The 24,270-nt window shown below is 40.0% G+C and overlaps 1 protein-coding gene across 5 annotated transcripts in view; it reads left to right on the top strand.

Moving 5' to 3' along the window:
- Nucleotides 1-24,270, top strand: part of DCLK1 (doublecortin like kinase 1) — a 353,945-nt gene that overhangs the window by 270,873 nt on the left and 58,802 nt on the right. For 2 of the 5 annotated variants that reach the window (XM_047723162.1, XM_047723164.1), the window contains exons 6-8: nucleotides 1,560-1,654; nucleotides 16,374-16,458; nucleotides 19,291-19,399. In XM_047723162.1, coding sequence (XP_047579118.1) covers nucleotides 1,560-1,654; nucleotides 16,374-16,458; nucleotides 19,291-19,399 — 289 coding nt within the window. Of the gene's footprint in view, nucleotides 1-1,559; nucleotides 1,655-5,357; nucleotides 10,279-16,373; nucleotides 16,462-19,290; nucleotides 19,400-24,270 lie in introns of those variants that run through there. The other 3 variants (XM_047723163.1, XM_047723161.1, XM_047723165.1) reach the window with 2 other exon arrangements.

Raw genomic sequence — 24,270 nt, 5'->3', positions numbered from 1 at the left:
AAATACACTTTAAAGGGAAAAGGACACATGAGGGCAGCATGGGTTATGTGACATTTTGAAAAGGTCTTTAGAGGAGATGACAAAACAAAGAGCTTCCCACTCTCTTGGGCACTAAGTTTTTGTGCAAACATTGTGAAAACCCAATAAACATTGTACCGGGCCACTGATGGTGTGTGGGTGTCCTTATCACCCAGGTGGTCACCAGGTCTTAAAAGTTATTGTCATTTTGATTTTCGGATGAGTCACTGGGCCTCTTGCCCCCCAGGCACTTCATTCTGATTCAGAGCCAAGGACCGGAGAGCTCCAGCTTCCGGGAATCCGTGGTGTCGGGGGTGGGGGCTGCTGGTGGCTCCGCTGTGGCATGAGGCTTAATTGACACCTTTGATGTAGCCTAAGACAGAACCCGCACCTCCCACTGCTGCTTGGAAGACGTCAGCCTTACGCAGAGAAGGCATCTGCTGATGAATCCTGCGTCTCATTCAGCCTGCTCTGGGAGCAGCCTTAGCCATCCATCCTTAACTAATCCAACTGCCTTCCCGTTCCGCGGGCGCTCGGCTTAGTGCTGAGAAGGGATCTCGCCTCTTGCTCTTGCCAGGTTAAACCCTAAAACTGTGTCCATGTTAGAACTCATAGAAGGTAAGTTCAATGCATTCTTGCTCTCCTTCATGGAAAAGGTTTCTCGTGCACCCTCAATAGTGTGCGTGTGGCTCGTGGCTAATAATTCTCCTTCGTTGATTGTGGATATAAAACGTGAAAATGTTGTCCTGTGTATGGCTGGCAGAGTGGCAACCTCATTTAGCTTTAAAAAGCCATGTCTCCGGAGTGTGTGATCAGTGACTAGAGGTGATAGGACTCAGAGAAGAGAATTGCTTACTTGAGTTCTGTGGCTTTGATGGCATTTAGTGATCATGTTGTATAAAAAGTCTGGAGAGTCAGGGAGAATTCCAGTGAGTTAAACCTATCAGAAAGCAGCTTTTCTTTTCAGGAGCAGTGAAGACAAACTGCAAGGAGTTCCTGAGTGTCTGTGACAATTATTTTGTCCCGTTGAAGGCAGGTCCTTCAGAGTTAGGCCGGAGGGGTATATAGGGCACAAGTAGATACGGGAGCTTCTAGAAGTGAGTTCTTAACTGTAAAAAGAAAGGGTCTTTTTTTTTTCAACAAGGCACTAGGAAAATCACTTGTGAGCTTTTCTAATATTTACTCCTACTGGGTGGTGCTGGGAAGCTAAACTACAGAATTAAGGGTGAATCCCACTGAAAATGTCTCAGGACCTTAACCACATCTATCAGTGCAGTTAATAAATTCATCAGGAAAGTTGTCCCGAGTACGTGTTTAAGCATTTTTGTGTAACCTGATGCTATAATTAGCACAGGATTGGCAAAACCATGAATTTCTGAAGAAGATTGTTCCCGGAAGCTGTTTTTCAGGAAGACAGATAGAAAGGTGTCCGCAATTTTAGCAAATGTCCCTCTATAATTGCTTGTTTCTCGGAGAAGACGATGTGTCATCAAAAATTTTTAACAAGCCGTTTTTTTCTCTCTGTGATTCTTCGCTTCTAGTTAATGGAACCCCTGGTAGTCAGCTGTCTACTCCACGCTCGGGCAAGTCGCCAAGCCCATCACCCACCAGCCCGGGAAGCCTGCGGAAGCAGAGGGTAAGGAACTAAGCAAGCTTCTTGTTTAAGACCTGCCTGAGCTTCCGTGCAGAATGACACAGGGGCCAGCTCCCACGAACCCTGCTTGTCTCTAAGTAATAACCAGGTGAGGGCAGGCGGTGACCAGTGGCGGGTCACTTACGGTGACTATGGTTTCTCTTAGCTAGAACTCGGGGTTTTTATTTTCTCTCAATTTGTCCGTAGCTTAACTCTGTGAAGAGCCAACAGTTGCTGCCTCACTTTTAAACACGCCACCTCTTTTTTGTCCTGAATGGGCAAAGATGTTATTGGCACTGGTTTGCAAGCTTCCTTGGTTGTGATGAGTTTCATCAGACCTCATCGCTGACCACTAGCCTTCCTGAAGAAGGAAAAGGAATAGAAGTGTCATTTCGGAGAAGGGGGCCATGGTGGGGAATTGCTTTCTGGCACAGAATGGTGGTCCCACCAGCTTAGGGTCCGTGGCTCAGGGGGATGGGTACAGATGACATGTGTATTTGTGAATGAAACCCTCATCGAGCGCCTTCTCTTTCATCACTTATTTATTTATTTATTTATTTATTTTATTAGCTTTTTGTGTAATGTTAGAGAAGTTGACTGAGCTTGGAGACCAAAGTCAAAAAGTTACTGGAAAGAGTGTTCGTTTCTCCACGCCTAGGGATGGGGAAGAACTACAGTTCTTATCCCCTCACAGCCTGCACTGTGTGTCTTCTCCAGTAATACCGCGGGATTAAAGGGCTGGGAAGGTGCCGAGGAGGGAACGGAAGGCCTTTTACTGTCCTGATTTCATGAACAAAGTGGGGAGGAACACGTGCTCTTGGGAGGTTTTCTGGTGGCGCTCGCTGAACATTTTAATAAGAAAGGGCTCCTCGGAGGCTTCTGAACCCAGAGACTGGATTCTTAGTTTGTTTTCTTTTATTATGTGCTTTAAAATGAAACTTCTAAGTTCCATAACTTTAAACTGCATCCAGGATGGAAGCTCTTCTCTTCAAGCCTCCCGCAAGCTTGCGTCCACGTGCCGCCGTCTAAAAGCAGGGGCAGGGGACTCGGTCGGACCCCGGTCCCTTTGGCACCTGGCCCACCAAGTGTCAGGTTGTGCTGTCTTTCTCCACGGAGCCTCCTGGCCCCAGGTGTCGAGGGTTTAGATTCTCTGACGAGGCCTGAGCTTTGGCACCGGCGCCTCCACTAAAAGGCTGTTACCTTCGATAAGTGTGTTATCCTCTCCGAGTCTCAGTTGGAAAAACAAAATGAGAAAGAGGCTCTTTCCAGATAGAAAACGCAATTCTTCCATTCCATCTGAGTGTTTTCCCTATGAGTTTGTTGTTGGCCACAGTCTGGTTTAGCATTTTCAAGTACAGGAATCATTAGCGAACTACTAAAAGAAGAACTGGCAGAATTCAGGGAGGCCCCTAAGCGTCTACCCTTGAGTGGAGGAAGGGGAAGGAGGGTATTTTCTAGTAAATGTTACCCCGTAAAGCCCCCTTCTGTAGGAGCAGTCATATACAGCACAGGTCGTGCTCTTCCCAAGAATAGTCTCTTTTTTGAAGTGTCTGCTTTAGTATACCTGGCATAACTAATCCCTCTCTATCCTTTGAGCAAATTAAACTCAGATTGAGGATCAAGTTCATGTTTAGCTGCTGAAACTAAATTATGGTGACCGAGAGTCCTTGCCATGGATTTGAGCTTCTCTCCCTGCTTGCTAACTGTGGAGACCTCCATCGTGGGGATACAAAGTGCTTTGCCCAACTGTCCCTGTGTTGGCAGAACGAGGCTAGAGTTTACTTCTTCTGCCCTCGGTACTCTCGGTGTCACTATGATTTTGTCCAGATGAGGCAGGACATTTCTCTCCAGTGACTAGCAGCTGTGTGGCCAGTGGCTTCTATAATTAACATTGCCAGCACTTGGGAAATGATTATAAGGGGTGGTTCTCTTGTAGGTTCTTCACTGTGGCATTTAAACTACCAGTGCAAGCATCTACTTGAGAGGGAAAAATAATCCCATTTGTTTCAGGGAGACAAAGGGTTGATCCTCATCTGAAAACACTTATTGAGCACATGTTGTAAGCAGAGCATTGGATAATTCAGAGGTGGTTCAGTTTCCAGGCTTTTAAATTTAGGCCATAAATGAACATCCTCCATCCATGTACCATGTCAGTGTGCATAGACATTCCCAGCTGCTTTAGCAAGAGAAGCTTTCATCTTGGTGTGGAGGCAACTACATGAAATAACCCCGCCCAGTTAAAATGGGCCTAGAATATCCCTAAAAACTGATCCTGTTTCAAATTTGGTTAATGTTCTTCTCAAATGGTTGGCTATACTCCTATGCAGGAAATACTGAAATAAGTGAAAGATGGCAAGTGCTAAAAGAAGAGACTTCAAAGAATAAATTAACTCTTTTTATTGCAAATTGGAAAACAGTAGCTAGTTCTATTTTTTCTTCTGTGTTGCCTAGCAACATGGCCAGGAAAATGATTTGGCTGTGCACCTCCCAACACACACACACACACACTCACACACACACACACACACTGCCTACTTCGCTTTAAAAAATAAGAATGTATTTTTTAATTTTTAAAGGACTATCAAGACATTTGATCACTTTCTTCACAATTAAGAAGAAACTATTTTATCTATGTTAATTATGATGACTTAATCAGCTTTTTTTTCCTTCTTTCAAAATCATATTTTTATGTTACAGCTTTGGGGATTTTAGAGTAGTCATATACAATAAGAGTCTGCAGGCCAGATATTTTTCTTCATAAAAGCATTGGTGGCAATGTACCAAACAACCTCCCTATTTTTCCAAAACACTGTTATTTAAATTGCTGTCTAGAAGCATTTAACTGGTCACAGAAGCAGATCTTAGAGGATCTTTTCCATCCATGAATTTTCTGGGGTCTTATTTCTTAATACATCAGGAAGAAATGTGGTGTGGTGTGTAGGTTGAATGAAGCTCCCCATTATACTCCCACATGGCTGACTTGTGTAGATTATCTGATCAGTCAGATGATGTGAGGAGTGGGTGGTACAAAATAGAAAAGAAGCCAGGATTCTAGACCGTCTGCAGATCTGAGCTGGTTGCCTGGCTACCAATTGAGAGATCTCCTAGCAGAAAGGGGTGGAGGGAGGAAAAAGGGAGGTGATTGGTAAGTGGTTGGAGAACCGGAAGAACATTGAGAAGGGAAGGTGAGGTCAAGCTTGCATTTTTTCTGTCTTCCAAATACAAAATTTTGGAGAGAGAGTTTTTACTGGGTTAATGTTAACGCACAAAGCAAATGAACACTTGGGTTACTGCTCTGTGACCAGAATTTGCTGAATGCCTTCTGGGGTTCCTGACAGATTATTTTGTGAGGTAAGCACACTCCTCTTCCCCCTACAATGGGAAGAAAATGTTCAAGGAAGAATTGCCTAGACACGTAGTAGTGGAGTTGGCTTGGACAGCCATCAGGGGTTATAAAACTCAGCAGGACACAGAAGGCAATAGCTCAGAAGCAGTTCAAGCCAATAAGGCAAAATAAGCACCATTTATATCTGTTTAAATGGTTTCTCAGTCATTACCTTTCCTCTGACCCAAATTTGGAGATTCTAAAAGGTCTGATGACATTAGAAACCAAGGATGCTCATTCATTATAGCTCCACTCCTGAGAGAGCCCCAGGGCACCCAAAAAAGCCAAGTAAACAAATCTATACCGCCCTTCATCTTACAGGACCTGTATCGCCCCCTCTCTTCGGATGATTTGGATTCAGTAGGAGACTCAGTGTAAAAGAGACAATGGAGCAATGTATATGGTTTGTGATTGGGTGAAGGTGTTTCACATTTTCTAAGAAAAGTCTAACAGCAAAATACACAAAAGAGTTTTGCATACCTTGAAATTATGAACTCAAATCATATAAAAGTAAATACACACACATTTTATAGTCATGACGTTAATCCTTGGAGATTTTTTTTATATGTGTATTTCCTGCATTGATTTGATTGGGGGAGCTCAATTGTTTAGGTTTTTTGTTTTGTTTTGTTTTGGTTTGGTTTGGTTTTTTGTGCAAGGCCTGGCTTTTGATGAATTTCATATATGGACCCAATATTGAGTACAAGAACAAGCTAATGATATAATATAAGGTCATAATTTCTGCAGATAGGGTTTTCATTTAATCATAAGTAGACATATAGATACAATTTTTCCTGTACTTTTGGTCAGGCAAATTAAAATGGCACCAACAAACATTTTTTTTTTTTCCTTAAAGCTATATTCTTTTGAAAATTTGGATTGCTGATTTTTTAAAGCAACTTCTATGGCAAAATAATTAAAAATACTCAAGTCGATTTTTTTTTTTTTCTTCCTGGACAGTAGACAAAGCTACCTAACATTTTGTGGGTTGATATATCTGAGGAGAAACACTCATGTTAAGGACATATCTCACGAAGACTCTAACATTAGGTGTTAGGAACTTTCCTTGTTTTTTTTTTTTGCCAAGCAAATTTTCTTAAACTTACCTTTTTATTGGAAGCAGCATAAATATAGATTAAACAATATACCAACATGAAGAACTTGTTCAGTGTCATTGCTATGAATCACAACCAAATATGTAATTTTTCAAATGTGAAATGGCTGAAACTAGAAAAAAAAATTTTTTTAAACACACAGGCTTAAAAAAATAGTGTCTGGATTTTTTCTAAGAAGAATCAATTTAAAAGCAAAATTCTCTTAAATGGTGCTATATAAATCAGGCCTTCAATATCCAAATCTCCATTTAGAGAAGTCCTGATGTTTTGGAAATTTTCGTATGCAAAACTCCCTTTGTGTTAAACCAAGTAAGTCTATGATTATAACCCATTGTTTAACATTAACCTACTAATTCTGCTCTTCTGGTCCTCTGTTTTAAAAATCATAGTCAGCTTTGCTTAAATATAAAATAATTATTTTAAAATCTGAATGTTAAAAATTAATTTAATGTGTATGGTCTATTGTATGTAAGCCATACCCTAGTGATCATTTAGTTTTACTAGTTCAAACACTAACAATTTAGCGTGAAGCATGGTTTTGATATTCTACGGGCTTGACATATCTCAGTAGGTGATAAATTTAAAATGTATGATGCCATTTGGAGGCCTTTCCTTGAGTTTTTTTTTTTTCAAATTTTACTTGAAAACTGAATTTAAAAACAAACTGTTTGATTCAAGATGGAGAGAAATTCAGTTGTCATATACTGTTTTAAATGGTATCAATTTATCTCCTTGATAAATTGCTCAACTATCAAATTTTACCATCTGGTTTATAGTTACATATGTTACCATCTCACTTTCCAAGTGAATAAAACATTTCAACCAAAAGAAAAAAAAAAAAAAAGAAAGAAAAGAGTCCAGGCAATCTAACAGCATCTGAAAACTTAGCCTTATAATAATTAGTGCCTCATTATCCTGTCTGTCGGAGAGAAAGACAGTTCCCTGGCAGGTTATTCCAACCGCAGACTGAATCATTCCATCTTGAAAGAACAGTTCATAATAATACCTGTTCCAGACTTCAGGTTTTAAAACTGTTTCCAATAGAAATGAACAGAGACTCCTGCTGAGATCAAAAGGCTGCTTTGTTTTAGTTGAAACAGTAAACATCTGTGGAGTTGCCTATGCTGGTGTCTGTTCTAGTTATGTCTTTGTAAAATGCATTACTTAATACAGTTGAGTCCATAAAAGATTAGTATGTATTTGACTGAACTGTCAAAAATGCAAAGAAGGCAGTGGAACGGTTAACTTAAATCTGGCAGGGTCAGATGGTCCAGAACAAAAATAAATTCCAAAAATTTTAACTTCCCTGTACTGTCAATCTTAGGGACAAGTACTGCTTAGAAAGGTCCAATAAGGGCTATTTGTTCTGGATAAGCGGCAGATATTGCCAACTGATATGAAGCCCACGGCTTTGTTTAGACATGGCAGAAAGAAACTGTACTTGTGCTAATTGCCGATAGATATGGCCAGCTTTCCATTCAAGCAGTTCCAAAGGAAATGCTGTTCCACAGCGCTCAATCTTTTGAACATATGACTTTTATTAAAGGACTGTTCAGAGGCAATATATATCATTTACTTTTTGAAACTGAAGTCCCTCGGAGATGGAAACAACACACCATTTATAGACCTTAAGATCTCTTTCTATGCAGAGCGTAATTCCATTATACTAAAGCAGAAATTAAAAAAACAAAAAACAAAAAAAACCTCTTAGCAACAAACCAGAAGTTTTCAGTTCATTGGTGGAATCAAATTGACGATTTATAGGCACTTAAGATTTACTTACGTACAGAATTTTTTTTTCAAAAATTAGGCACTGAACTTTAAAATTGTTCTACCGAGCAGGAGAGAGCTCCAGCAAAAGTCATGCATTTTTGTCCTCACGGTAAACCTTAAATGTGCTAGGAAGACAGTGTGTTCTAGTTAAAAGTTTGATACCTCTTCATTTGCGCTCACCTTTTTTTTCCTTAGACAGCATAGAAAAAGATAGGATAAGTATTTCCCTGCTTTCAGCATTTTAGAAATGCAAACCAATAATATATCAAGTGTGAAGACTGGTTCTAAATGCTGTGTGGTTTATTTCTTCTTTGTCTTGCTTCATCAGTCAAGTAAGGGCCGGGACGGGGTGGGGGGGATATCCACAATAATGTTTCTATGCCAAGTCATAGGCGTTTAAGACGTTTCAGGTCCACCCATCTGTACACATCCCTGTGTTCTTATATGGGCTCATCTAAATATTAAAAAATCAAATAATGCCTTCTAAAACTATTTGTGTATGTTATGTCCTCCCTATTGTTAACCAGCAGGGGTATTTCCTTGCATCCACTGCAAATCCACACATGATTGGGCTTGCTTATTGTTTTTGGTTTTTTGTTCTCCATTTAAAAACAATGAAGCCTGAAAGTATATTTCTTAATGAAAATAGAGAATGCTATTCTTGAAAAATAATCCCATATATTTGAGCTATTGGACTGCTAAATTTTTCATACGTGGCCATATATCTATACAGGCATGTGGGTGTCTGTGTAAATTTTGAGGGCTCAGTGTGTATATGGGTGTGCTTATATAAGTATCTGTGTACGTTCATAGACCGTAAATAGTAAAATATGGTGTTTGTGACACAGCCTGATGAGTTACTGGCTCTTGTGGAATTGTATGTAAAACCTTCATGTCATAAGTTGTTAAATGTGATGTATTAGTTGGGGCGTTTTTAAGTTCAAAAGCAGTATGCTAAATTAGTATGCTAAACTAATAAGGCAAAATGGTTCCAAATAGACGTACTGATTTATCTAACAAACAAAAAAATTGGAATCTAGATACACAAAAAATGTGAAATCCAAACAAATCCAATATTGTGTCATGAAATACAATCACACATTGATGTTTGTATTGTTATGTCTTGACATTCAGTTTTCAAAATGGGTGAATCCTATCACTGATGTTTTCTCTAACGTGTATGTATTGATGACATGTATTGATTGTCAATCAATATTCACTAAAACATGAAATCTTGATTTATAGCGTCGTGAGTAGCTGAGTGTTGTATTGAAACATAAATATAAAAGAATCCAAACTATGCTTCATTTGAAGTAAGTTGGTAACAAGGCCAGATAACCTGTAAGGCAATTTTGTATGTTTTCTCAAAACACTATTCTAACTGTTGAATATTTTCAGTAGTAACCTTCCTATACTTGCTATATGTGTGTATATATCTATATAAATATATACACACTTGAAAATGTTAATTGAATGAATTTACTCTCTGCAAACATTTGCCCATTTATACCTATTTGCCTTACCCTTGCTAGCATCTTTAATCATGCATGTGAGTGAGAACTGTATTTGTTTGAGATATCCGCAAGAGTATAGTGTAAAAATTAGAGATATGTTGAATTCAATATGCCAATTGCCTGATGCGGTTTGTTATACTGTCAGCAGAAAAATATTTGTAATTTTGTGCCTGTAACGCATGTGGAAAAGATAGGAAATCTGAGGCCCTAGCTGTAATTTCCAAGAGTGCATGATATATAGTATCTTCAAAATGTGGTTCATTTTAGTAAGGATGATGGATAAATTCCAAGATAGTATAAATGGTGCATGTAATACATGGGTGTTTGTATTATATATGGCCACCAAAAACGTTTTGAAGCTAGGACAGTAGGCATCTGAAAGGTCACAGGCAAAGACTTTTTTCTTGCAATATGTACTTCTTAGTTTATATTCATCAACAAGCAAGGAATTGAGTTATTTGTTCTAAGGACTTTTCACTTCAAAGTACATTATGAATGTAAATTTGGGTGAAATTTTTACAAAGAGGTTGACATACTTTCTGCATACAGTTTGAGTTGCTTGGATGTATATTCTCTTAAAAAGAGCATTTGGTGTTAAAATGTTTTAAACAGCACTATATTCTAAAAATCCACCAATTGAGGCCATCTGCAGAGTTTTATAGAGCTAAATGATGAGATGTTCCTTGAACTACCCAGTTTTGAAAGTTCCATCACTTTGTGTTGTGGTTTCATTGTAAAATGTTATAGCTTGTATTTCCCAATGGACCATGGTTATTCCCTCAAGTTAACTTTGTGACACTTACCACCTTAGAATAACTATGTAATAAACAGGAAAAACCACCTATGTTGTTCAGTGAGTTTCTTTCAGAAAACTTGTAAGTAGACATTGACATTGAAATGACTGTGAGGGGTAACGGTTACTTTTGTTTACTTTCGTAATGATGGTTATGGCCTTCTTGTGATGTAATTAGCATCATGGCCTGGTACTGCACAATGGCATCCCAGGCCATCTAAAGTACAAAATACTGGCAATACAACAAATTAAGACTATCTGATGAAGTATTCTGTTTCAGCTGCTTATATTAAAATCATTAATACGCATTCCTCTCAGGGTTGTCTTAAGGGTGAATTTGTCAGACAAATGGTCAACTGATTGAAAAAAAGAAATTGACATGCATTTTTAAGACATACTAGCTGTCTCCTGGGTTTGAAGGCATCTTTCTCAAGGTCATCTAATGTAAGGTGAGGGGAATGATCATGTAGATACATATACGTGGATATCTATACAAGCTATTTTAAAACCACTGAATAAATAAACATATAAAATAATATATAATAAAATAGTGAAGATAATAAAATACTTGATCACCCAACTTCAAACCAGAACAAAAATCCATACTTTATTCCATTTGGAATGTGGTATAGGGAATACAGAAAATTCTGCTGGCTTAGTTAGAAAAACATTTTACATTAAAATTATTATAGAAGTCCAGAATTCTAGTTTTGAATCTAACATTTTTGGTAGGTTTATTTTAACTTTAAAGTTTTCGTTTACTTTAGTTCACTTTATTATTTCCATAACCTAAATGTAAACAATGCCCAAAGCAATAATGGTACAGCTGGAAGGAGTATTTACAAATGTATAAAATTCCAAATTGTGTTTATGCTTTCTTAATATAATAGAGTTTAAAATAAAGTGTAGCAGGTACCTAGAGAGTAGTGAACTCCCTTCGTCACAGACTAGGAATCTCATTTGAGGAGTAAATCACAGGAGAATTATTTTATAGAGAGTTGGTAGACTAGACGACTTTCTGGTCCCCTTCCAAGCCATGATTTCATGAAGAATAACTCGTAAGAGGAGACATTGTGTCCATCCCTCCCACCCCCAACACAGCAGTCTTCTCAAGACAAATGGTTCAGATTTTGAATGTATAGATCTTGGCTTAAGTGAGTATAGAGACTGGAGGCAAGAGGCAAGAGGGCTGCCTGATAAAACAAAGTTGTAACTAAATACATTTATTTTTGAAATCTTGGCTCCCGTGGGTGGCTTCACTAACATCGATTTAATGCCAGTATTCCCATTTTCATTTTTCCTTCTTCTGAGTAAACCAGTTTCATGAATAACTGTTCTCCAGCCCTTTAAAAACGTTGACCAAGTCTCTATGATACTATTTTACATTTTTCAATATTGATTCTTGTTAGGCACATGATTGCCCGTACCATAAACTGTATTTGAACTAAACATGCTATGATGAATGCAGACAAGAATTTGGAAAAAGGAATTCCCTTTGCCTTGTTTCACATAATAGAATGTTATTGGTTATTACATATTGATGTCACCAACTTATTGTTCTATACACACTTGGAAAGCAAATGAATGTGTGTTTTTTTTCTAGATACACATGGAATCCTCAGGTTTCAAACTTTCAACTTCAAGAATATGATTTAGTTTTTTTTTGGTTTTTTTTTTTTTTTTAAATTAGTGGAGTCATCTTTAGAGAGAGATTCTGTAGACCTCAAGTCAAGGTCACCAAGACAGTAGTTTGAGTTTGTTGAATATTTACTGGTTGTGTTTCCTTTTTAAAGTTAATCCACTTGATTTCTTTCTTTCTTTTTTTTTTTAAGCACTTTTTTCAAATCAATATTAACAAAGTAATAAATTGTTATTGTCAGAATCTGAAGGGGAAATAATACAATTAACCAGTCAAAGCTAAACTTATCTGGTGAGGTTTTTCTACCTTGAGTAGATCAGTGGGATTAATTGTGTATTTTTGAAAACTTGATTCAGTGTAGTCCTCACCTGAGGGACACCATTAATACAAATGGCAGGGGTAAGTAGTACCATTATATTTAAAATGAACTGTTTTTACGTACATAGTCATCAGATACATCTTGGTAAAATGTGGTTAGAGCTGTTATGGCAGCTTTCTCACTTCCTTCAAAAAGTGTGATATGTTCTCCATCTGTTATATGAGCCCAAGCTAAATAGCTACACTTAGGATGTGTTCTTACTTAGGGCAGTACTTTCATGAAGGTGTGTCATAAAACCATCCAGGTGCCAGCAACCTGCCCAGCTGGTTCCCATTTAATCGGCTTGGAGGTGATAACATTTCAAATGTCACAATGTCTCTTAGAGCACCTAATTGCATTAAATTCTAAAATAACTGTGTGTTCTGTACTATACACACCCAGATGCCTTAGAATTAGCAAACTGAAGCGAACACAAAATCTTACCATTATGTATACTATAAAATGGTGTATCTGTTTAGAAAAAACAAATAAGCAAACTGATTTCACTTGTAAGCATGCAAAAAATGCAAGTCGGCTTTTCAGCTTCTGTTGGTCATTGATAAAGACTGATTGATCTCTTTGGGTTAATTTTAAAGAGCAAGGATTTACATGTTATTCCCTTTACTATTTTCAAAATCCTCCAGTCAGACTTATGGGCAGTAATCAGAGTGCTCCAGCACTGTCTAAATTAGTATATTTGGGATTAGTAACTAGCATACACAAAGAGCCATACTGATTACTGAATCACTTGAACTGGGAGAGAGGACAAAAACATTAGGTGACAAAATCAGAATCAACAAAATAACAGTCTGCAAGGATATTAATGTAATAAATAGGACATTTAATGTGAATAAATAAGAAACACCAAACTCCCAAATGCAGACTAGGGAGACTGTGAGCTCAGTGTTAGGCTAAAAAGTTACGGAGCTATCTATCTATCACTAGGCCAGTGTGATCTTAAAAGTGCATTAATATTCCATTCACTAGGGGAAGGCTCTATCTGCTCTGTGCCAGTCAGGGCATGCCTAGAATATTACATTTCTTTTGAGCCATAGCATTAACAAGAGATTGGGAACTGGAGTGTATCCCCAGGATGGTGAAAGGGTCATGGAGTCCTGTTGTATGATGAACAATAAAAAAAAAAACCCTGGACATATCCAAGTTGAAAAAGACAAGATACTGAAAGGGTCCAGTAGCTATTTCCAAATTCCTGAAGCACTGTCATAGGAAAAATGGATGAGATCTGCACTGGGTAGCCCCAGTGGTGAGAGTTAAGACCTATAAATGGAAAACGTAGAAGGACATCATTTCAGCATAAGGAAGAACTTTTTTAGTCTCATATGAATAGTTAAGGGGTCGCTTCAAGAAATAATGTGTTCAGTAGTGGAAGTAGTAGAACTGAGGCCATTTGACTAAATGGCTGGGATTTTTGTAGTGGGAGTTTGGCCTCTGGATGGAAGTAAGTTGGAATAGGAAATATTTAAGGTCTACTCCGATCCCTGAAATTCTTTGAATACATGAATAATTATTGTCTTGGAAAGTGTATAATGCTAACTATCTTACCTCTTTGGGAAAAAGAAAAAGATAACACCATTAGGAATCTAATACATTTATTTGAGCATAATAAAATGACAACTTTTCACTCTATGTTCTCTATTTGTAAGGATATAAATTTTTCTCTTAAAATGGTCTGTTACCCTCAGCATGAAATTTGAAATTACTTGGGGGTACATTTTCAAACCTAAAGTTCAAAATAAGCAATTCTAAATGTAAGCAAATTTGTGTTAACCTTTTTTTTTTTTTTTTTTAAACTGGAGCCTAAAAACCTTGAGGGGGTTTTGTCCATAAGGCAGAGAAAACACAGCTGGCATTGTGGCAAGCATTCAGGGCATCAGACGTTTGGTGGCACTGTTGAAAATGCAATTTATTAGTTGATAAGGCACTTTAGTGAATAATATCCAGTCAGTTGATTGAACATTACAGTTTAAAAGATGTTTTCACATACTTTGGGTCAGAGTTCTGTTTTGAGTATCTGATGTTCTTATTAAAAGAACCAGCTTTTGGAATTGAGTGCATGAATGTGGACATCTTTGCTAGGAAACATGCTACTGGTCTATTAATTCGAGCGCTTGATGAAAGAATGTGTCTTTGTATACTAAAATTTAAAACACCATATGACAAGATAGCACCTGCCATCCCAAACCACAATGTGTCTCCATTATTAAACACAACTTGCTATGCTGCCGGAAGAAATTCAAGGATCAGAAAGCCCAGAAGAGAAGGTCTACGTTTTAGACATTTACTTACTGCTTTTCTGCTTGGAACAACATTACGTCTACAGCAAAAGCAATCACATGGGATAAAAGATCTCACTTTCTGAAAACACACTCCTTTCCCTCAAATGTGGTAATGTTAATGTTTATTTTCTCCAGACATCGACATCATAAATCTGCCTTGTCTAAGCCTTGTATTCCAGTATTACAAATACAAGTTGTTCACAAACAGACATCCGTGAAAGTCAGCAAAGCATGACTTAAAAGCTCATACATTTCCAGTACCTTCGAAAGAGTTGGTTATGACCGCATAGTTAGGGTCACTTCCAGAGAAAACTGTTTCGGGTCCCATCAGAATCCCTCTTTCTAGCCTGAGAGAGGAAAAATGTTGTGCTGCTCATCACAAAAGAGCTGGATGAGAAAGATTGAAAAAAACACCGCTCAAGTCGCCGCTGATTGTGGCAGACACTTACCACATGGGAACAGAAAGGACACAGCACACAAACTACGTGGGCTTCAGGGGTAGCCTAGAGTAACCCAAAACTTGTAGAATGTCCTGTAAGGAAGCAGATGCAACCCTGCTGTGAATGTACCTTTCAGCCCAACGTCAACAGTCAGCTTTGACGAACTCAGCCAATGGAACATGCGTATCTTAGCCACACCCAGGAAAGCAGGCAGTGGACTTAGATGGCCTGCAATGATTTACCCAGTGATACTCATCTTTTTGGTGAAAACTAAGAATCTTTGCTTTTTTTTTCTATGCAAGATACTGTTGGGGGTAAAGAAATTTTACTTTGTGTACAGTTAAGGCTGGATGGAATGGGGAGGAGGTTGAAGGGAAACAGGTAAGCAGAGAACAAATAGGTCAACTTTGCTTCTCGCCACCTCTTCATTATTAATTCAACTACAGATGCTCTTTCCCTTCTCTCTGCTCCACAGACAGCCAGCACCATGAGCCAATGCTGCCCCCTCACCGCCTCCTGCTCCCATCAGGCCAACCAAGTGGATAAACCCAGGGAAACAGAAGGAAGATCTTTTAGGACAAGCTGTGTTCACTGTTTAGAAATAGCATTGAAATATGCAAATTGTGTTCTCAAGGAATAGAAGCAGAGATGGAAAGGTTCATTGTTTAAGTATTGCCCCGTAGCTAATCATAGTACTAAATATTTGGTATTGTTTCATCCTCTGAGCTTTGTCATATAGTTGTTCTCCTGTCTGCTCTCACTGGTCTTGGGTCAAAATACACCAAAACGTGCAAGGGCATCACCAGGCTTAGGCTTTAGTTCCTGTCCTTGCCTCAGACTTGTTTTGTAACATTTAACATATTGATAACCTGCTTAGTGCTTGTGTCTTGATCTCAAAGTGGAATTAACAGACCCACTCTTTAACCTTTCTCCAAGAATGTGGTAAGCCTCCATGTTTTTCTTTTAGGCTATTCCGTAAAACAAAGTGAAGAAAATTTCTTTTCCTATGGTAAGAATAGAAAACATTTTGGATGAGATCAGAGTGGTGCCATATTTGAGGCCCGTTTGCAGATAGACTGTGGAAAAGTGAGGTGAGAAGCTTAAAATCTGATGAACCTGAAGAGTGAGCTAAGGAAGGCTGATTTTGAGAAAAAGGACTAAACAGTCCAGAAACATCCAAATTTAGAATGATTATCCAGACACAGTTAAACTATCTATTATTGGTTAATAGGGTGGGAAAGAGAAGTAATCTAATTGAATAGTCTAAGAACCTCCCCTTTCAAGTATTAAGAGCAAATCCTCCCTGGTGATGGGCACAGTTATACCCCAAGATTCTGGGCTGGGCATAGCACCTGCAGACTGGCGCTCTGACCGAGTGTTTTTATCCTATGTTTCTGTTCCCTCACAGAGCTCTCAACATGGAGGCTCCTCTACTTCCCTGGCATCCACCAAAGTCTGCAGCTCAATGGACGAGAACGATGGGCCTGGAGAAGGTGGTGAGCTTGGGACTTGGTGTCTGAGGAGAAGGGTTTCAGGGGGCAGAGGATGAGTTGGCTGAATTTACTTCAGGAAACTGTAACTTCTCAAGGATTATGAAGTAGAAGCCTAAAGCAACTCAGAGGGATAGGATTGCATATGGTTTCCCCCAGGGATCATATCTACTCTGTGGGAACAGGAAGAAGGAATTATTTTACATCCTCGGAGGCCATAAGTATTCTAAGAAGGCCAGATATTGCCTACTTTGAAAAAAAAGGAAGCAATTGCTGCCTTTGTTTTCCCAAATTCTGTTCATTTTCAGTATATTAAAGATAATTTACTCTCTTGATTGACTGTTAACAGCCCTACAGAGGTACTCTAACTAATGTGAGCTCAATATGTGAAAATACGGCTTTACGAAAAGAATTACTTGATGACAATTGCAAAAATATTCTTTGTACCTTAAGCTAGTTCATTTTAGAATTTCTCTGTGATGTGGTCAGATGACCTAGATTCTGGAATGGACTTTTCTACTAACTCACTGGATTGTTTTGGTTTTATTTATTTATTTGGGAGGGGGTTTTAGGGGAAGAGGAAGAGAGAGAATCTTAAGCAGACTTCACCCCCAGCACAGAGCCTGACACAGGGTTCGATCTCAGGACCCTGAGATCATGACCTGAGCTAAAATCAAGAGTCAGATGCTTAACTGACTGAACCACCCAGGCACCCCTCCCTGGACTGTTTTGGATAAGCCTCTTCAGCATTCTACATCTTAGTTCCTCTTCTATAAAATTGTATAAGATTGGAATATATGCCTGTTTCCTCTCTGGGGGTCATTTTCAGACTCAAATCAATTATTCGAAAGTATTTAGAAAAGTGTACGACTTATAAGATCAAGCCACTGTTAAAGAATCAGCATCCCTTATTTGTTTGAAGTGATATGATTTGATTTTCCAAAAAAAGTACCTTTTGTTATGTCAAGTGAGATAAGTGATTTGCACATGAATTATTTCCTGACTACCGTGCCCTATCAGATTTTTTTTTTTTGTATTTCCAAGAAGTATGAAATTCAACCACCTAGAAGTCTCTCTTGTTCTGCTGTGTTGTATTTACCTAATGAAATGAAATGGTCCTTGGCTAAGATTTTGGCACAGCCTTCTTAGCCAAAAGCCTAAAGGATACATTTTATCAATAGGAAAAAAAAAAAAAAAAAAAATCCCAAGCCATGTGCTCCAAGCAGTTATGCTCCCAGTAGAAGGAAGCATGAAGAACCACCTTTCTTTTCCCATCTGGAGTCAGCCTTGCTTCTGACAGCCGAGGATGGTTATTTTTATTATCTATGTAGTAAAGAGCCTTAAGACCGTGTCATCTGAGAGATGTTTTACAAATATGGGTGCTTTGCAGTGAATTTGAAACTTCTCCAACGTTCTCCTCTAATTCCCATGGAGTAGACAAAAATCCCCAGGCTGAGTCTTTCAAACAGAGGCAAAATTATTAGCTTCTTGGGGTGTGAGATGGTGGGGATTAGGGAGGGGGTGTTAATTGGCTGCAGCTCTCACGTTTTATTCCGGAGACCACTGTGATAGCTTCTAGTGGGTAAAGACTAAAACGCCACCTATGAAGAGGTAAGGGACTACCTAGATCCCAAGGCCAAAAGTAGCAGCAGCAAATGTCCCACATTTGTACAACTCTTTCCAGAAATTCCATCCACCCTAGAATCCAGAGTGGTGCAGATCACAGAACCAGCGTAAGGGTCCTAAAGCAAATGTGTGATAATTGTGAGTTTCCATATGTCATTCCCTAGTGTTGCAGGCTAATGGAGAAGACAGAAACCTAGGCACCACCTAAGGTTTTAATTTTATTTTGAGAAGAAATGTTTAGTCTCAGTTTATGATGAAAGGTCAGAATAGGAGCGCATTTAGAAAGCACACTAGGTTTCCATCACATTTTGTATTCAGGTTGCCTGAGGGAGCGCTAGGATTTATAACTTTAAAGCATGTAAATTTTAGAGCCCAGCTATAAAAGGCTTTTTACACCCCGAAGATGTTAAAGGTTATCCAGTATATTTATGTGACCTAAGTGTGGCTTATTTAGTTTTATGGCCTTAGATATTTAAAGCATTATTAGGCATTTGTAAAATATTTCAAAATGCATTTTAAGGGGGAAAATGTGTTGTGTTAGTGGCACTAACATAATTGAAACTACAAAACTGTTCTGTTCACAGACATAATAAATATTGCAATTTTAACTCAACATCTGCTATGCAGGTTGCTGGTGAGAACATTTGTCTAAAATCTGCTCTTGATACTGGGGAGTTGGGGGCGAGGGGACAATCAGGTCTTGGTTCATAAGGAATTTTACGGAGATCTCCATTTCAGGATGCAGTAAAGCTAAGTGTCCAAACAGCAGGCAGGCTTCATGCTTGTACCATGTCAGGCAGAGTCCCCCATAAGCTCCATTTTTTCTCCCGAGCCATACCCAGGAAGGTCATTTCTCTATAGACAGTGGGTAGTCCATAAACACTACGGATCAAATTGGCATGAAACACAGAGCGAAATTTCCTCCTCGGAGTCCCCACGGCCACAGAAAGTGTTGTTTGCCTTCCCATCGGTTTAAGTGGACTCCATCAGTCTTAGGTTTCCTTTCAGTTTATCATTTGTCTTGGTAAAAGCTGTTGAGTATACAACGTCTGCGGAGGGAGGGGAGGCAGGGCTTGTCTCACTGTATGGAACGTAACATATCGATTCTGAATCAGTTCCAGTCTATTCGATGATCCTTCTAAATGTCTCTCTGGTGCGACATCTGTGTTCCCTTTTCTACCAATAAAAATGTACTAATGATTCTTTCAGAAGTGTCGGAGGAAGGCTTCCAGATTCCAGCCACAATAACAGAACGATATAAAGTCGGAAGGACAATAGGGGATGGAAATTTTGCTGTTGTCAAAGAATGTGTAGAAAGGTGAGAAGGATATCGTTTGCATCGCACTTTAAAGGAAACATTTGGCATTATGTTTTCCAAGATTGTGTCTTTATTTGCCGTCTGTGGCACATATGGAATAGGTTAAGGTCTCAACTCCAGATGTTAAAAAAAAAAAAGAAGAAAAAATTTAAAGAAAGAAAAGCCCATCTCACAACAGATTTGAAAAATGTAGTGATTCCTGGGACAATCTATAAATTAAGGACTTTGATTTTTCCTTTTTAATGTACTCAGCAAAACTTTGCCAGATCTTTCAGGTGAGCCCTTTTATTGTTTAAAAAAACACAAAACATATTGAACGGTTTTTTCCGATGCTTTTCTGAGACATTTTGTAGAGGTCAGAACATTCTTGCATAGGGTGGATTTTCACGTACTATCATCAAATTAAATATAATAACCTTGAAAAGCTTTAAAGTGCGTAGGTACTGATCTCAACAAAAATGGTGTTTAATATATTAAAATGTTTTCAGATGAATGAGCTTGGTACTCTTGGGGGCCAAAGGCAGGAGGTTTGGAGTAAAAGGTTTATCCCTGAGATCTAGATACTTAATCAAGGATAGTGACCGGTGGCTATTAGATGAAATGACAACTAATAAAATCATATCCCAGACTAAGGTGGCCTCAAACCATCAGCCCAGTGTTGAATTTGGAACTCTCTTCCTGAGCAGCTTCTTGCTCTAAGGGACCTGGTTGGCCCGCAGCTTCTGCTCAGAGCTGGTGAGCAGAGCATTGAAAAGTCAGGGGTAACCCACTTCATTCCTTGAGGAAGGTTTCACTGCTGGCCTCTGGGGACTGGTTTCTCCATCACTCTTCTCTGCCCCCAGGAGGCTGGGTGCCCACCAGTTAGCACTGTAGGAGAATAATGTGCTTTCGCTCAGCTCTACCCTTCAGAGAGAAGGCCTTGGACTAGAAGCTTTAGCTGCGTAAGATCCAGAATTTGTTTTTCTCCAAGAGCTTTGATTTAGAAGCCCAGTTTCATGCCATGCTGGAGCTGGAAGTCTACACAGGGCCTCAAGCATCACCAGGGTCCTGAATTTGGCCAGTGTCCACTGATTTGCTCCCCTGCCCCCTCTGCCATCCTTAGAAAGATGTCTCCCTGACTGAGGTTGCAGACCCCTTAGGAAGATACCCTTGGGCACTAAATTTCAAACTTGCTCCCCTGAAGCATGGCAGCTGGGCTGAGATAGTCCCACCGGGACCAGCAATCCACTGTAGCAGCCCGTCTTGGAGGGATAGGCATGAGAAGAGGAGGGTGAAAAACCCCTTAGGAGTTACTGTGAGGCCACCTTTTCCCCTCGCTGCCCCTCAGTCACTCCACTGTCACCAGTTTGATCATTTGTGGCATCTCTGCCAAATACAGAAAGTTCTCCATTACTTTCCTAGGCCTCACACCTCCAAAAACAGAAACAACCACTACTTAGCATCAACTATATACAAAGCCCATATGATATTTCATGTAATTGTCATAGTGATCCCATAATATCAATATTGTCTCCAATTTAAAGCAAAGAACCCCTTAAGAAGTTAAATGCCCAGAGTTGCTCAGTTAGTAAGTACTTAGGAAGGCCAGGGTCCAAAACCCACACTTTTGACCACTCTGTTGTCGCCAACGAAGAGTATCTCAGGAGAATGTAGCTTCGCTGGTCTAGAGTCACGCACACTGCATTTGTGTCCGTACAAAAAAGAAATTAAATCAGGAAAGCCACTGTTAAAGCAAAGGATGCAAGCGTGTGTGTGTTTATATAATTTTATATTTCATTTATACTTTTACAGATAGTAAGTCAACTCTTTTTAACTTTTTTTCCACTGTAGCAGAAAATCCCATTTTTAGCAGATTGCCATGCCCTTCCTATGTGGGGTGTCTGGTGATCTGCCAGCATGCGTCATCTGTTGAGACTGGTGTGGCAGCCACGTGCCGTCTCTCCCAGCTCGCACAGGGATCACGAGGGTGGCTTAGCCCAACAGTCACTGGTCTTCCCACAGTGAAAATGTCTCATGTCTCCGTCCAGAATTAATGTCTTTCTTTCCAGTTTGAATTGTGTTTATTTTGCATGAGTTTGGCATCTTGGGTTTCATGGTACAAACCTCCCAAGTCTACACACCAGATTGCTCCACCGAGTTTTCGTATTCCGCTCCTGCTGAATGAGGACATGTGGCATGTGACCTCTCTCCCTAGAGGCATCATGAGACATTCTTTTAATATTTTCCAGAGGTCCAAGAAAATATGCAAGCTAAGCATGTTGTTAATGGCACACATTGCTCATGGGTATGTACCACCATATTTTGAAGGATACGTGTGTCTTAACGACCAAATAAACATGTCCCTCCTCTGTTAAGAAGCCGCCGTCCCAGGGAAGGTCTTCCTACAACAAAGGACACAATGGTAATGTTGCGTAGGTTTTTTGTTCCATGGCCCGGTCCCAGCATATCCTTTGGTGGTGGCTGCTGGGTCCATTTCGATGTATGCCTCTTCCCCAGTAGCAATTTCTCTAGTGGCCTCAGGAGCCCCTAGGACATGGCAGAGGAATTGGGTGAATGGAGACTTGCTCTATTCCGAAGCTGTTTTCTAGACTACTTGCGGCCCCAAAGAAAAAGAGAGTTGAAAAGCACTAGCGAGAGGTCATTGCATGATTAGAGGGCTCCCAATGAGGGGCCTTTCGTCTTTGGCTTTCCTGGTTCTTCATGGATTATTAAGCCAAGGGTCCCAGCAGCGCAGTAAGGAGCAGTGACAGTGTCTCCTGTGGTTCTTAGCCCCCTCTCCACCTGCACTGCTTTTCATCATTGCATCTTTTAGCAAAGTATGCAGCAGAATTGTATTAAAGTTCTACCTGCTCTTGATTCCCCTTTCCCTCCCTCCCCTATAAAACTGAAGATCTGCTCAAGGAAACCATTGGCTTAAGCAGTGAGTGTAGGTGGGCTCAAACCCATCCAAACATCCAAATGAGCTGAGACTTCAGGGCCTCAAAACCGGGTTGCATCTACATAGTCTACAAAGTCTCCAGAATTCCCAAAACCCTCCAAAACCTTGTACCTGTAATTTGAAGGCATTACCTTCTGAAGTGTGATTTGGAGGCTGAGTCAGGATGGAGCTGAGCTGGGTCTCAGCTAGCTGGCAGTGTTCTTCCTTCTTTTCTTCCTGAGGATGCCCTGGTGCCGGGCTTGTGCTCAAATTCAAAATCAAACTCTACTCCAGAGATGTCCGAGGAGACAGTCTGGGAGCCCTCAATTCTCTGCTCTCCACAATGACCTCCTTAGGAAGAGGCTGAGATGGGCTTTATTATGAATGACTCTGTAGCAAACAAAGGGTGGTGTTTACTAACTCCCCTTTGTTGGGGGCTCCTAACTGCCATCATCCCCTGGCATCTCCACCACTCAGCCAACATGCTTGGAGCCCCTGCTAGTTCAGGCCTACCCTGGACTCATACCGGGCTACAGAGAGGGCCAAGACCCCAGTCCCTCTGCTTGAGAACCTAACCCATAATGGAAGCATTGCCGTGAAATTCATCAAATGCTATGATGGGAATGCCTGGGAAGCTGTTTTTCCTTTTCCACATAATTTTTTTAAGTACCTTGAAAACCTAGCAAACCCCTCATAACAGCAAGAGTAAAAAGCACACTAGTCCCAGAACCCCAATCGATAAGCATTCTGCTACCTGCCTTCCCAGGGTAAGGGAGAAGGGTGGTCAGCATATTGGCCCTGGGCTGAGAATCACTAAGTTTAAACAGGAGAGCTTTCCCCAAACCATTGTTGTTGTGTTGTTTTGTTTTGTTTTCCCAGCACAAACATTAAAAATTGGATTTAGTTCAATTGGTAAAATTTGGAAATTTCTGTCTTAATAGTTCATGCTCTAACCTTGGTTCAGAGGTAATAGGTAATTGATTCCCATATAGGAAGGAAAAAAGCAGCAAAGTTTGTCCCGCTGCTGCTGCCTTTGCCGCGCCATTCAAGGCTCTGTGATTTCATGCAGGGTCATTTCAGGAACAAACAAGCAAATGGCCTACAGTTTGACCCAAAATCCCAGTGTCTAGTATTCTCACCACAATAAGCTGTAGACTCGGTGGGAAAAAGGACCAGGTTTTGCTTACCTGTGTCTAAAATGCCCGAGTTTTCTCACCTCTGTAGCCACCCAAGAACCATGCTCGTAACCACTTGCTGAATAATTACACGGGTTACAGTGGTCCTTAGAGTTAGGGCACGCAGGAAGGCAATACTTTAAGGTTTTATTTCATGCCAAGTGTTTTCATGTACCAACTTAAAGCAGATATTAAACTTTCATTCTTATGGAATACATTTAGTACTAACACCCTGTTTTCAGGCTTATTTTCCAGACTCAGCTGCTTTCCTATAAACATATACTTCCAATATGAAGGCTTATATGTAGACTTTATAGTCTGTCCCTCAAGGAATCAAGAAAAAAATTTACAGTATTAATTTTGGTGGTCCTCTACAGGACTCACTGATTAAATATGGATCAGTCTGAGTGGTGGATCCTATTATTTAAGGTATCTGGGTTCGGAACCCATAAAGTCCCTTTTCTAGTAAATCCTGAGGCCGGCTGCTGCCCAGCTTGCTTGCATTTTCCCTTCAGCCCAAGGCTCAGGACGTGACCTAGTTTGCCTGGTGTCCTGGGAGCCAAGGCACCCACTTGCTCCTTGGGAATTCTGCCCTTGCCCGTCGGCTCTCAGGGGGACTTGGCCTTCCCAGTCCCACGCCAGCCCCTTTGCTTTGAGTCCTGTGATGTTACTATTCCAGGGAAACAGAGGATCAAATGGCAACATGGGGAATGACAAAACTAAGAAAGCCCCTTCTCTTCTCATCAACACCGTACCATCATCTGTCCCCTTCGTTGGGG

Source organism: Lutra lutra, chromosome 3 (assembly GCF_902655055.1).
Source record: "Lutra lutra chromosome 3, mLutLut1.2, whole genome shotgun sequence".
NCBI lineage: Eukaryota > Metazoa > Chordata > Mammalia > Carnivora > Mustelidae > Lutra > Lutra lutra.
The sequence above is the reverse complement of the archived record's forward strand: the minus strand, read 5'-3'. Positions and strand labels throughout refer to the sequence as shown.